This window comes from Echeneis naucrates, chromosome 9, assembly GCF_900963305.1.
Source record: "Echeneis naucrates chromosome 9, fEcheNa1.1, whole genome shotgun sequence".
In the NCBI taxonomy this organism is placed as follows: Eukaryota; Metazoa; Chordata; class Actinopteri; order Carangiformes; family Echeneidae; genus Echeneis; species Echeneis naucrates.
This window is the reverse complement of record NC_042519.1, coordinates 5,861,179-5,874,600: the sequence shown is the minus strand read 5'-3', so window position 1 is coordinate 5,874,600 and position 13,422 is coordinate 5,861,179. Positions and strand designations below refer to the sequence as shown.

Here is a 13,422-nt window from a genome sequence, read left to right as displayed (position 1 = left end):
CAGCTGAACAAAGCAGACGCAGCAAATTCACTAACTGAGGTGGCCAAGCACTTTGATCAAGAGCCACTGCTCCGTTTAGTTTTAATAACCAAAGTGACTCCATAAACTTATTATATTCACTATGTACAAATGGATATATATATTTTACAAAGCATACTATTTATAAATTAATAGATTTGAGGTTGAAGTGCATTGTTTGCTTGTTAGAAAAGAGTGATTCAGCAGATAAAATATTGCCATGCAGTAAAACAGTCTGTTTGGCTTCATCTGTAGTACAGCGCCATGAAAGGTGTGTGTGAGAGGTGGACGCCGCTGTCTCCACAGGACACCGCTGCTCCGGCCTGACTGCAGCCCAGGACCAAGCCCAGCTCCAGGGCAGGCAGTGTGGCAGCCACCCCATCCCCCCACACGTCACCGTTGGTGTCTTGTAGAGCATCAGGCGCTGGCTGTTCTCCCGGTGGATTCCCCCTGGAAGAAAACACCCTCCGCCGTATGTTCACCAAGCTGGGACCCCCTCCGGCACCACCTGCCCCCTCCTGCAGATTCTGGAAAAGGAACAGCAGATCCACCCTCAACTCCACCATGTTGCCACGTGACCACACACTGTACCTGAAGGTAACAAGAGACAACAGAGGCCTTTTAGACTAAAAGCTGAAGTGAAGCATTTGTAAAAACTGTACATACAAAAATGTAAAGAGCACGCTGAGAGCAGACGTCTTACCTCGTGGGAAGATTGCGCTTTGCCATGGAGGGAAGCACGGGGTGGAGATCCAGGCGTTGGGGGTTGGAGAGCTGAAGATGAAGCTCTGCCCTCGTGACTGTCAACAATAAAATCTCCCGGGTAAGGAGAAACTCCACATCTGTTTCTGAAGGGAGACAAGAGTCTATCAGATATCATGTCATGCTCCTTTCCCTTAAATCGCAGGCATCCAAGGAAGGATCTCCTTCGCTGAGGAGGTGTTTTCTCTCTTAATTCCTTGTTAATCTGTCAGCAGGACACCTCAATAATTCTTGGAGTAGACACTGAGCCAGCTAAGGCTCATTGTATGGGGATAACTCAGTCCTCTGTACAGTTGAATTAAGCCATTAACATGTCCCCCCAAACTGCTTTTCAAAAACATCAGCTCTGCATCCAATGACATTTTACTGCTCCGTCTTCCACCTCTGGGTGGGCTTCTCTCTAAAATGTGGACAGTCAGAGGCTACTTTTGGCATTGGAGATTAGAAATCTCTTAATTCTGGCTCTGAAACTTTAAACTTGGATCATTCATATAGATATATTTGAAGACTAAGAAGTAAATCCGTGAGAAAAGTGCTTTGTCTGACACTTTGCACAGACTTGGTGGTGAAATAATTTTCAGGGAAATGGAAGCGATGTCACTGAGCTGCTGTGGTGCTTTGGGGGGATTTAACACTACTATTAAGATATTTGTTCTTTACAAACCTTGACGCATTGATGTGTTCTCCATTTCAGCTTTTATGTGTTACTTTATTAACCTGACGGGGAGAAAACCTGATCTTCATTTATCTGCTGGATCTCTTCGGAACCATCTGAGACGCTTTGAAAATCGCTCCACCCCGCCAAATGTAAACTGTGCAGTAGTGAAACAAAGAAAAGGCCGTGAATCTGTGTTATCTTACCTCTTCTCAGGCGGCCTTGAATCCCCTTCACGCTCCTGCAGTTCAGCCTCTCCTGACAGCACTGGTAGACCCGGCGGACGAAGCTGAAAAGAGGCTTTCCTGGGAACACCAGGCCCAGGGAGGCTCCCGAGGAAAAGGGTTGTACACGCAGTTGCAGCACTGTTGTGTTATCCTCTGGAACTTGCCTTGTGTTTTCCAGCCAAGGGGCCGCCAGCTCTGCGCAGCGCTCCCGGTGTTTCTCCTCCGCCCCGCGCCTCCACCGCCTCAGCCAGCCCGTGCGTAAAGCTCCACTGGCCGGCGGCTGTGCCAGAGACCCGGGGGGGCCCGCTGCGCGACCACATACTCCAATGTCACTTGTCATCACGGAGAGAAGAGATAGCACAATCCACAGGCAGTTTTGGGAGGCCATGGTGAGATTTCTAAATCCTGACCTTTGGATCTTCGCTGATGAAAAACAGGCAGCTTGTCCTTGTTGCCAGCTCCGCATCAGGAGAGTTTGGTCTGCCTGCTTTATACTCCGCTGACAATGGGGACATCTTACCGTTTAGAATTTGAATCCTGGCCCTCCTCGCAGTCCCTGCCCCTCTTTTTGTTCGTACCTTTAGCCACCCATTTGCCCCCCATTGCTTTCTTTTAATTCGCTTGCATAATGAGGCGCCCCGAAGGGCCTCGACCCGGCCATTCAAATTCAACTCCCGAGCTAATGACTCTAATTACTCCATATTTGGATCATCAGGGACGATCTCATTTACAACACATGTGGCACAGAAACCTTTCGGACAAGACATGGACAATCACATTTCATGAGCATGTGTTTGGCTTTCCTAGCAGCCGCGTAGAGAGGCATCCAGCCTGCGGGGGGAAACGGGCCAGATTCCACGGTCACATGCTGATGGGCCTAATAAGGTCGTGTTGTCCCTGTAGTCAAACAAGCTTTCAGAAAAGTAGCTCCCATAAGGGTCAACACTGACAGGATCCTGTATTCATTTCATTTCCACTAATAATGCCCTGAACTGTTAATAACACTTTTTTGTTGCTTCAGAGTGTGTCGGATACTTAGAAGAAGCTCATTAATATGTGATAAACCAGTATCATTTATAGCATGTGCACCAAAGAAAAGCCTGAATCTGCAGCAAATGATTTCATTTTAATTCACATTTTAAAAACAATAAATACAACGATAAGGAATTGCAAGATATTGTTGCATTGGTGATTAAATAGAAAATATGTGTGTAGTGAAAAGTAGAAGCTTAAAAATCAGTGAATAAAAAAGGTCTTTTTCAGCACAGGAATGTTGTTAAACAAACATGAAAATAAGTCAAACTATGACTAAGACTTAATTGTATATATAACGGACACAAACGTTAATGGAAGAAATGTAAGCTTATTTCCTTTGTATTAACAAAAGATAGAAAAAAAAAGTTATATTATCAGAAAAAAACCCATTATATCTTTTGATCATCTCTCTTCTTTCAGTTGCCTTGATTCTACAGTTGTTCACAGGACATGGAATAGTTAGAGTGGACATGTTGCGTGTCAGAGCAGGTTGACCCCGTGCTTCAGCAGTCTGTGCCGGGCTTTGCTGGGCAGCAAGAACGCAGAATCCTGGTGGTTAGGGATGCCCGAGTTCCTCAGCGATCCACCTTGCTGCTGGAAATAAGTCTCCTGGGCCACGCTGCGGGTCCCATACACTGCAGCACCCGCACTCCTGCAGTGAAAATGGCACGCACATTTACACTTTGAGCATGAGAAATTATGTCACGGGACAGAGAGGAGGACAGGGGCAAAAAAAAAAAAGAAATACGAATTTGCAGTGTGATCTGGGCAAGTAAAGGAAAAACATGCAGGAGCTGGTGGGATGTAATGATCAATGTGACGAACTGACAAACCCCACCCCCGACTTCTACTTAGGGGAGCCATGAAAGGCTCAACACCCTCCACCCCCCAGCACAAGCACTATGACCGCCACCACCACCTCACTGCCATACTGACCTGATAATAGCCTCCTGCAGAGTTTCAGTGTTACAGAAATGCAAGTGAAGAAGTGATGTGGCCCTGACAAAAGGATGCTCCAGGGCTCCCCCTGGTCCACCAGACAGGTTGGCTGCAGAGACACACAATAACAGAGCCACATTAACCTGGACATGCTTGTCTGCTGCACAAAGGAATGCTGATCACAGTGTGACTAATTAACCGTTAGTTCGTGCAAAGACAAATATAAACTTACAAACCACCCATGTCCCCAGTTGGACATGACAGGGCTTTTACCCACTCTAGCAGAAAAGTGTAAACTGGGAAAAGACGGGAATGATCTGAGAGGAGGAAAGGAAAGAAGAGCAACAAAGTGAGTAAAGGCAGATATGTGAGGTGGCCCTACTTGTCAGTGTGCTCTGGATGCAGTCAAAATGGGCGAAGATGTAGGGTCCTGGAGTGCCTGGGGCCCCTGAAGAGATGGTCCTCAGATGGGCCTCCAGTCCATTGAGGGATGCCAGGCTGCTGTGATACTGGATACAAACCATAAAAGCAGAATCAAATATTAGCATTTCAAAGGGAAATTAGTGCACTTAAATTCGAATTCCCTCAGTCACAGCTGGTGGATTACAGAGGTAGACATTGTAATGTATTACATCAGCTGTGTCACCAAGCTTCCTTTTGTTCCACTCATCAAAGGAACTGTGTAATGTTTTGTGTTCACTATTAAAATGTGACAGAGATAAGAGAAACGATGGTTATTAGCAGGAAAGCTTTTGTTTCTCACCACTTCCTCCATTGAAGCTGTGTCGCTCAGGAAGTGAGGCTCCACCAGCAGGGCCAGCACCAAGCCTTTGACCCGGTGCAGGTACAGAGTCATGGGGACCAGTGGACTCTCCCCCGGGTATTCAAAAGCACCAGAGCAAGGGGCAAGATCTCGCTGCTGTGCCTTGTGACGACCCTGTGCTCTCCCACAGCCGACTCCACCATCTCCCACCATGGCCTCATCGTCATGTGACTCTGCCCCTTGCAAGTCAAACACGTTCCCACAAGCTGTGCCCCCATCTCCTTCACCTCCACTGAAGTGGGAGTTTCCTTCAAAGACTGAGCTGTCTCCATTGTTATGTATGAAGCCGTCGCCATCACCGTTGCTGTGAAAACTCTGATAGAACGAATCTTTCAGCGCTTCCTCGGCTTCTCTGGAGTTTTTTCCATTTGAGAGAGGAGGCACAGGGGACTGTGGTGGGGGGCTTTGTGGATCAGCAATGATCTGTGGGGGAGCTAGACTAAACGAAGAGTTATCTGAGTCTGACAACCAGGGGCTGAAGGAAATCCTCTGGGATGGACCTGGATCAGAGGAGTCGGACTCAGTAGAGGCCATGTCAGATAACGTTCTCGACAGGCGGGTCTTCTTTGGGGGAGCATCTTTTTGTGGAGTTGAATGGGACCTGGGGTGTGGAAACCAAGACAATCAGACCTTTCTGGAGTTATGATCAAAGTGTCCTGTGAAGAAGTCTGTGTTGGTCAAATACATTCCGGAAACAAAATAAATAGATTTCAGGAAATGGAGATGGTACCTGGAGAGTTTGTCGACAGGAGGGGACTGTAGGTACTGGAGTTCAGACAAGGTGAGAAACACTGTGGTGGAGCTGACAGCACTGAGAGAGCTGGAGGAGCTCGGTCCATTTGGCCTCTGGGACTAAATCAAAATGAAAAACAACTGGCTTCTCAGTTTTCCTGTTACAGGAACAGTTAAACAATTGTGGAAATATAAATAAACGTGTTCTTGAATATTAAGATGACAAAATGGAGACAGTGAGTTTATGAAACATTTCTGGTGTCTCGGTACAATAAATTAATGTTTTAAATGAAAAAAATAAAAAGACAACAAAATAACTGTAGAGCATGAAGCCTGATAGCTTATCACAAAGCCTGGAAACAGGGTCAAACAGCTAGCCCAGCTGTTAAAAGATCTGCCTACCAACAGGTATGAAAAACAGACATTTGGAGCAACTGTCGTGTCTCACCTTGGTGTATGTTTCACTTTCATGAACCATGACCTTCATAGTGAGCTGTGGAGACATCTGTGTGCTTAACACTCTGAGGAGGAAGTGCAGACAAAACGTAGTTATAGACAATGATTTACAAACTCCCCCACTGAGAAGTGGATAAGGCTAAAAGGTCAGCCTACCTTCCTCTGAACAGAACACAGCCTGCTAACACTAGAGGGCAGCGCTGACAGGCCTGAAGAATGAGGGCAGCCTTCAGGAGCAGGAGGGGGTCAACCTGAGAACAAAAATTCTGTCTGTCACCAGCCAAAAAACATCAGCTGGAAGAAATGACAGGATGCACAGAAGGATGATTACATCACTGGTTCAGCTGTTGAACTGACTGTGTATGTGTGTTGTTATAGAATTATTTCATCGGTTACGTCCTTTAACATGGCGTTTGCAAAAACAAAAACAGAAAAAAAAAGAAAAGGGAAACCAACAGGATTTGACCAAATACCCTAAAATCTAAAGATTTTAGATAGTTTAATTGAATATTTAATGGTAATAGTACAGAAACATGTATAATTTACGGGCAATGCTTTGTGAACATCACAGTAGATTCTTTATTTCCAATAAATAAATCTAGATTTGCTTCTGCGTGCTGTCTGCTTTCACAATAATACAGCAAGTCGTGAAGTAGTCATTTCCTGCCTGAGGACGTTTACATGCAGCCGCAGCATTACAAACATTATGCATGTCAAATGCAGAAGTCAGACGTTTGGTACATACATTGGTTGAGTCAATGGTCTTCAAAGAGCTGAAGATGTGATGGAGCTCTGAGGATGCTGATTGCAGATTTGACAGATATCGTGCCCATCGAGCTGCCAAAGTTTCCCGAGTGTTCATCTACAGCAACAAACCAAGTTTACTTTACAACATGCAGAGACAGACAGAACATTTCTGGCCTCAAATATGCTCACACATACTGAGTCCCTTGATTTTCAAAATACAAAAACCACATTAGGAGTATTGAGTTAACTGGAGACTGCACCTGGTAGCTCTGTCGGACTGAGCCATTGTAGAAACAGAAGATGTTTATTAGCTGATCCAGGAGCTCACAGACACTGATGGTGGGAACCTCCGCTGAGCAGCCCAGAGCCTGGGAGGAAAAGGAGGACAACAACAAAACACACACATCCCCCAAAATAACGATCACAGAGTCATATTAAGATCGAAACAAAGTTGTTTTGAGGAGTTTCAACTTGGACCACCTGTGAAAACACTCACCCAGAAGAAGTCATCTTTCATGCGGATGGCATACTTGTTGCGGTGCAGCCGCAGAAATCGCACAGGAGAGGAAGAAAGCTCAGAGACACAGCGGCCAACACCGGCTAGCTGTCCACACAGCAGCTCCTGCTTATCTATGGGCGTCTGACAGACACACAGAGGGAAAGTTTAAGGTTACAGAACCACAACCTTTGGTTTTACATATTAACATACAACAGATCAGACAATTTATCAGTCAAACCTCTTCTGGATAGAAGTAGCAGATTCCATCTCTGGTTGGGTCACTCTCTCCTGTGACCTTGGATGCATCATATAGGAAGAAATAACTGCACCTGCAAAATAAATACTCTTATTACTGTCTAACTTCTTCGCGGCCTGTTTGGTTTCTCTAGAAATCACCTCGATATCTGTTATGTCCACGAATGCCACCATTCAGAGATGGATTACGTTGCTAATGTGCTTCGGCACATTCAATGTACCAGATGTTAAAAAAAAAACTTCCGCCAGGAAGCCAAAGCCAGCACATTTACCATCACGTGGAAGAGATCCGTGCACAACATTAATGCTACGTGAATAATGGATATCATCTGAGCTCAGGATCCGCACACTGCGGCAGACCGCTGATGTTTACAGGCGGGAGCTTGTTGCAGCAGTCAGACTGGAAGTGGAGTGAAAAAGGTGAACTCACCTTCTGCTCTGCTCAGCCATCACCGACACAAAGACCAGAAGCAAGCAAGCCGATGCTCGGTCATCAGCTATCTAGCGTCCGCGAGGTGTCGGTCGATCGGTCTGGAGATTGGAGATCTGTAGAAGAGCAGCACTGGAGATTCCAGCTGAGCATCCGAGTCCGACGGCGGAGTCCTCCAACAGCCGGACAAGATACAGCAGGTACTCACGTTAAAAACCCGGCGGCTCTGCGCTCCAGTGTTGACTTTCTGTTCGGCCCTGACGCTAATGAGTGCGGCAACACCTCTGACACCAGAGGAATGCAGGTCAGTCACACTTTTTGGAAGTCATGTGAAAATACGGCAACCGCACTGGGACAAACTTGCCCGCTGTTCAGAGACGCTCAACAAGAATGGAGGCGCTAGAAGAATTTCAAAACTAAATTACTTTTAAGAAGTAGCTCTGGGTCAATTTGTTACCAATGTCCTGCTTCAGAGAATTCACATAGAACAAGTGTCGGTGTGTTGCAGAAGTTCACAGCCACGTCTGGAATGGCGTGAACTGGAAATGCAGTGAATTAAATATGCTCCACTAACCTTTAATATGGTTCCATATAGTGGTCTGTGATGATAGCATTAACAATGCTCATGGCAATACTTCTATTAGTACTAATAATAATGATAATATGTTGGTAGTAGTAGTAGTAGTAGCCTTCCTACAACGATCGTAATTTGCATTTGTTTCTTGAATAAAATTCTTCTGAAATATCTGAAACTGTTTCATCCATGTTCTGACGGGAAGTGTTCTCCTAAAAGAGGGTGAACTGAAGGCAGATTTAGTAAGATTATTTTGAATATACAGCCAACAAATGGTGGGGATTAGCGCTGTTGGCTGACAGCCATAAGGTTTGTGACGGACAACAGATAAAATATCAGCCGTTTAAATCGCCGCTGCATGCTTTCTAAATGTCTGCATTAAACTCGATTCAGATTATTTTGTAAAAGTGAAGCTCAGCCTAAAAACGAGGCATTCATGGGAAGTCGTGTTTGATGCAGTTTGCTATTGTTGGTCAAGACAAGGAGGCTTTAGTCTGCAGTCCTTCCCTCCGACGACATGTTGAATCCTAATCTCGGTAATCGATTGCGGGTGGCTGCGGAAGTTGGCTGAGAACGCGCACGGCTCAGAGTGTCCGCGTCCTCCAACAGCTCCTTTTCATCGCTTCATCACTGCTGACCACAACGCGTCGGAGTGGGCCAAACCTCCAACACGGAGCCGCTGCAGGATCAGACCTGGATCCACCAGAAATCATGTCAAAGTCAACACTTCCCTGAGCTCCCTGTCGTCCCCTCAGGTCTAAACACAAAACATGAACTTATGGAGTCTACACGACAAATCAGCAAATTTGCCTCCATGTTGTGCAGTGTGAAGGTTCATACTAATGTATATACTTGTATCTGGCACACACATCAGCCACTGAACAAAACCAATAGTTTTTATTGTTCTGTGTTCAAGCCCTAATGTATTCATGTTTTGCAATTTCATATTGTAAGTGCATACAAAAATGATTAATAAACATATACAATAACAGATGGTGTAAACAAAGTCAACAATTTCACAGATTTATAAATATGGGAAAAACTATTATGAGCAATGCCAATTTAGAAATATGAAAACATGGAATGATCCTAAAAAGATTATAGGTTGTAGATGCTATGATAAACTGAAACTAAGATTTAAAGCAAACTGTCTAGCTTCTTCTTTTACAACAATAATAATAATAATAATAATAATAATAATAAGAAGAAGAATTTTCATATTTAAATAGAAAGATCATCAAGCTACAGAAAGTCCTTCTACACTGTAGACATACAGGTAGCTTTGTGTCGTACCTTTAAGTAATAATTCCATCGCTAATGCAAAGTTTGAGGTGCTATAAGGTTGTTTTTTTTTGTTTTTCTTTACTTCAGTCCACAATGTGTCAAAATCCAACACACTTTACCTGGACTCAGGCTAGTTAAGATGGCAAGCAGCACAACCTTTCCACATTGTCTATCAGTAATAGACTTCAGCTTGTTTAATGCTGGAGAGGATCTGTAATCAAACGTAATAAATATGATGCCCTCTGTAGTGTTAAATTGTCCAAACTGAACTAAAACACTGAGAATATGTTTAAAAAAGTAACCGTCATTTCACTACTCCTCTGACAAGTGTGTCATCAAATTAAAACCAGTCATTGTCTTATTCAATCATTGTACATCCAGTGTGGACTAAAGGCCTAAAAAACTAAAAAGGAGACATTTTTTGGTTCAACTGTGTAACTCATGTGATAGTTGAATCCCCCTGGAGCTCCACAGGGCCTCCACTTATAAGGCCTTCTTCATAACCCTCCTACACCGAATCCTCCTCTACCCTCGAATCAAATGTGGGGCAACCTCTAGCAAGACAATGCTGGGATTTAAATCACATTTGTTCATCTAAAAGAAAGACTTCATTACTCTCAGGATCTAAGGATTACACCAGATGCTCTAAATGATGTTGCATGTATAGCATTGAATATGGCTATATTGCAACAGTGAGACTTTACTACAACTAAACAAATGACAGATTTCATAAATAAGCTGCCCACAATTGCTATTAAACTCCCAACACATTTAGTGGTCCAGATGTGCTGTAGGCAAGGCAAAATGAAAAAAACTCTGACTGAATCAATTCTTCCAATTACCTGAACCCATTAAATAGATATGAATATTAGAATAAAGCACCAGCATTTCTTTATACCAGCTGCTTATCAAGTAATAGGATTTCTTTCTCCAGCTTCTTCATCTTAAGTGCTCTGTATGCCATCTGTTGGTCGCGGTTCTCCATCTCCTTTTTGAGGTAACAGCAATAAAGGGTTTTTATGTCTTCTGTCTGCCTCTGCAAAAGAAATGAAATAACGCATTTCCTTATATTGTGCCTATTCTTTCGTGTTAACGTGAATGACGACTGACACGTACGTTCACCTCTTCTGCACTTCTGTCACCAGTTGTAGCACATGCTGAATCAGGCTTTTCCTGCAAACTGCTGCTGTGCACATCCTACAAAATACAACCGAGTTTATATGCTAAGGATTAAAAAACAAAATTGTCATTTAATGGATTTTTTTTTTTTTATTTGTGAAACACTTACCCCTTCAAATTGTGAATCACTGACATCTGTCTCATCACTGCTCAGGCTCTCTGGTTCAGTCTTAGTTACAGGCAGGAGCAGTACAGGGTGGCCTGACACTGCATTGGCAGTGCCAAAATTTAATTAAACCATGTGCTAAATTCCAGGTCCTTTATGAAAGGTTAACTTCACCTACCACTAATAAAAGGGCTGTCAGATCCAGTCAGGGGTTCCAAGCAGGTAGCTCCGGGGAGGACCTCTACTCTTAGCCTGTTGTCTTTGTGCTGCAGAACGTCATCCTCAGCAGAGGTCAGTGAAGGGGTTGTTGAGTCCCCATCATTTCTCATCAACTCGACCCTCCGTCTCTTTGCTGCATTTGGATGAATCAGTAAAGTGAAACAACCTCTTGGACATTCCAGTGGAGTACAGTGTATCTGGAACCTTCACTTAAGAAAATGTAGTAACACTAAAAAGGAGACATGTAATTATGCTATAGAATGACTCCTGGGCTATACTATAGTATTATAGTATAATATTAATATATAACTATCAACAGAAGATAGCTTACTTACGCAGCGTTACAGTAGATCACTAAAACAGATTATTAGTTTTGTATAGATTATAATATAATTATTAAGAAAATAGAAAATAACCTGTGATTTAAATTATTACTTTCAAGTCTTTAAGAGTAAACCAAATATTTGACGATGAAGAAATATGGTACCTGTCAACTGCTGTGATTATACCTGTTTGCACAATGTTTTTGTGTTTGACTTTAACTTGCTGCCACGTTCTTTTGTAGCCACTGTCGGACACCCTGGAAATCAGAAAATAAAATATTCACTACGTTAGAACAGTGAAATTATTAAAAAGTACAAGAGTTATATTTTTAGGCAGCAAATGTGAGCTGAGTTAAACAGGTAATAGTTCCTCTTACGCATTGATTTTATCAGCTATTCTCTGCCAGGCTTCCTCTCTGAGTTTAGAGGCGCTTGTGGTGTTTGATTTGGCTGTCAAAATCTCTCTCTCTTCTTCATATAACTTCAAAATTAGTTCCTGCTCTTTAGAGCTGAAAAAATGAGCCCTCTCCTGTTTTCTCATCATCTGGAAATCTTTAAAAACACACAAACAAAGGGACTGTATAGGTTAATCCACTTGAGTCACAACCATTGCCGTTTGGTGTAGTTTATTATGTTGAAAGATCTTGAACAATATCTCCTCACCTCCGTCAAGGATCATGAACTGTGACATCCGCGTATCGGCGATCGATTGTTTCCCCTTTATGGTTGGAGCGGGTGCGCGCAGTTATCCGAGATGTTTCAATGCTAGATTTACTAATCGAATCGCAAACCACGACAGCGAAACGCAGCAAACCCCAGCTTCATCGATGCGACTGCTATTTACGATACGTTTCAGATGATCAATAACTGTTTGAGTAACGGAACCGGGGGTAAGATGAGCCGTTGCATGAGGCTTGATATCGGCGAGCTTTGTTAACCCTGGATTTTCTAATTCGGTTAATGGCGCGTCCACGTGAGAGAGGTGGAGTCTGGAACAATGCGCGGTCACGTGTTAAAGACCCGAAGCGTCACAACAGATGACACAAATCAGCAATTCTCTTGGAGACCAAACGCCGACCGTGTCCAGCAACACCGTGCAGGAATTACACAGGATGAAGGCACAACTGGTGCATAGTTGTGCCTTCATCTGGAGGAAGAAGCACTCCAGTTTTACGGAATAGACAAACTACTTGGATATATAGCTGGGGGAAATGCACCGATGCAAAGAAATAAAGTAATAATAGTTGAATTCCATTCATTTCCTTCAGTTTGATATCTGCTGGTGTTCCTGAATTTAACTTGTCATCGCAACAGGCATGCACTAACTGAGTGGGTGTCAGAGGTGACATATTTGGTTTGTGTGTAAATCTCCTTCATCCTCTTCCTTTTAAAGAGTTTTTGTTACGCTCTGTCTGATATGATCGTGCACCTAGTGTTGGGCATGAAGAACAAATATGGACGCATGGAATGAGATAATGTGGAGGACGTAAAGGTGTGTAGTGACGTTAAATGTTCAATTTAACTCATTTACATTCGGGCGTTGGTAAAGGGGGTATTGGTTATATTTAGGCTGAAGTCGGCAGCAATAAAAGAGCAAACGGTCAAAAGTTATTTGACCGTTAGAATAAAGATAATAACGCATATACAAAGAAAAAAGTCTCTTAGAATGAATGAATTCATTCAGCCAAATAAAGATAAAAAATTATCACAATTACATCACTACGTCAAACAAAAAAATCCTAAAACATTGTATACAAAAAAACCACAAGGTTCACCAGTAAATACACACGAAGGAAAACTGGAGTTAACCTCTGTCACTCAGACCAGTGTCTGGTTACAACCCTGTTTATCGTGAATTATATAAAATCATGTAAAATATGAACCATTTGTGTGACTTAATTTCATGAATGTGTCAAATGTTGGCTTATGAGTAAACATACTTTTTGTCGTCATAGTGAATTTGGCATTGGACAAACAAAATCAAATGAGTTCATACAAGGTAATGTTTGTGTTGAATCTGACGATCTGGCGTCGTGCGTGTTACCTGCATCTTACTTGCATCATGCCGTTTTGTCTCTCTATTTCATCTAGTCTTTTTTGCTCCTGCTGGTGGAAGGTCTCCACCATCACCATCTCCTCAATATGATGAACATATTGGG

At 43.2% G+C, this 13,422-nt stretch overlaps 3 protein-coding genes across 5 annotated transcripts; all 3 read right to left on the bottom strand.

The window, feature by feature from the left end:
* Window positions 1-263: 263 nt before the first annotated feature.
* LOC115048407 (uncharacterized) lies at window positions 264-2,002 on the bottom strand. The gene is made up of 3 exons (XM_029509854.1): window positions 1,642-2,002; window positions 722-860; window positions 264-609 (listed from the first exon to the last, which is right to left on the bottom strand). The coding sequence occupies exons 1-3, from the start codon at window positions 2,000-2,002 to the stop codon at window positions 264-266; spliced, it is 846 nt and encodes a 281-aa protein (XP_029365714.1).
* Window positions 2,003-2,777: 775 nt separating this feature from the next.
* Window positions 2,778-8,675, bottom strand: hps4 (HPS4 biogenesis of lysosomal organelles complex 3 subunit 2). Its single transcript, XM_029511589.1, has 12 exons — window positions 7,579-8,675; window positions 7,132-7,222; window positions 6,891-7,034; window positions 6,655-6,762; window positions 6,393-6,509; window positions 5,804-5,898; window positions 5,640-5,712; window positions 5,190-5,311; window positions 4,400-5,060; window positions 4,019-4,145; window positions 3,634-3,745; window positions 2,778-3,349 (listed from the first exon to the last, which is right to left on the bottom strand). Exons 1-12 carry the CDS (start codon window positions 7,596-7,598, stop codon window positions 3,178-3,180), a joined length of 1,842 nt encoding a protein of 613 aa, XP_029367449.1. The 5' UTR covers window positions 7,599-8,675; the 3' UTR covers window positions 2,778-3,177.
* A 766-nt stretch (window positions 8,676-9,441) lies between these two features.
* Window positions 9,442-12,381, bottom strand: LOC115049409 (uncharacterized). 3 transcript variants are annotated; one of them, XR_003841123.1, is made up of 7 exons: window positions 11,927-12,381; window positions 11,641-11,815; window positions 11,428-11,520; window positions 10,900-11,073; window positions 10,725-10,822; window positions 10,553-10,633; window positions 9,442-10,472 (listed from the first exon to the last, which is right to left on the bottom strand). XR_003841123.1 is itself a non-coding variant. In XM_029511591.1 (7 exons), exons 1-7 carry the CDS (start codon window positions 11,952-11,954, stop codon window positions 10,329-10,331), a joined length of 765 nt encoding a protein of 254 aa, XP_029367451.1. In that variant the 5' UTR covers window positions 11,955-12,380; the 3' UTR covers window positions 9,442-10,328. The 3 variants fall into 3 exon arrangements, 2 of the variants coding, with proteins under 2 accessions (XP_029367451.1, XP_029367450.1); XM_029511591.1 differs by having other exon boundaries at window positions 10,559-10,633; window positions 11,450-11,520; window positions 11,927-12,380; XM_029511590.1 differs by having other exon boundaries at window positions 11,450-11,520; window positions 11,927-12,379.
* Between the last annotated feature and the right edge of the window lie 1,041 nt (window positions 12,382-13,422).

Bases quoted from the DNA above. Each gene is read 5' to 3' on its own strand.
- LOC115048407 (XM_029509854.1), bottom strand. From the start codon at position 2,002: ATGACAAGTGACATTGGAGTATGTGGTCGCGCAGCGGGCCCCCCCGGG. The intron at 861-1,641 runs GTAAGATAACAC...CTTCAGAAACAG, and splicing joins TCAAGGCCGCCTGAGAAGAG to ATGTGGAGTTTCTCCTTACC. The intron at 610-721 runs GTAAGACGTCTG...TGTTACCTTCAG, and splicing joins AAGCGCAATCTTCCCACGAG to GTACAGTGTGTGGTCACGTG.
- hps4 (XM_029511589.1), bottom strand. From the start codon at position 7,598: ATGGCTGAGCAGAGCAGAAG. The intron at 5,312-5,639 runs GTGAGACACGAC...ATTTTGATTTAG, and splicing joins AAAGTGAAACATACACCAAG to TCCCAGAGGCCAAATGGACC. The intron at 3,746-4,018 runs GTAGGGCCACCT...GTGTCTCTGCAG, and splicing joins CATCCAGAGCACACTGACAA to CCAACCTGTCTGGTGGACCA.
- LOC115049409 (XM_029511590.1), bottom strand. From the start codon at position 11,954: ATGTCACAGTTCATGATCCTTGACGGAG. The intron at 11,074-11,449 runs GTATAATCACAG...ATCCAAATGCAG, and splicing joins CAAAAACATTGTGCAAACAG to CAAAGAGACGGAGGGTCGAG. The intron at 10,634-10,724 runs GTAAGTGTTTCA...TGTATTTTGTAG, and splicing joins GTGATTCACAATTTGAAGGG to GATGTGCACAGCAGCAGTTT.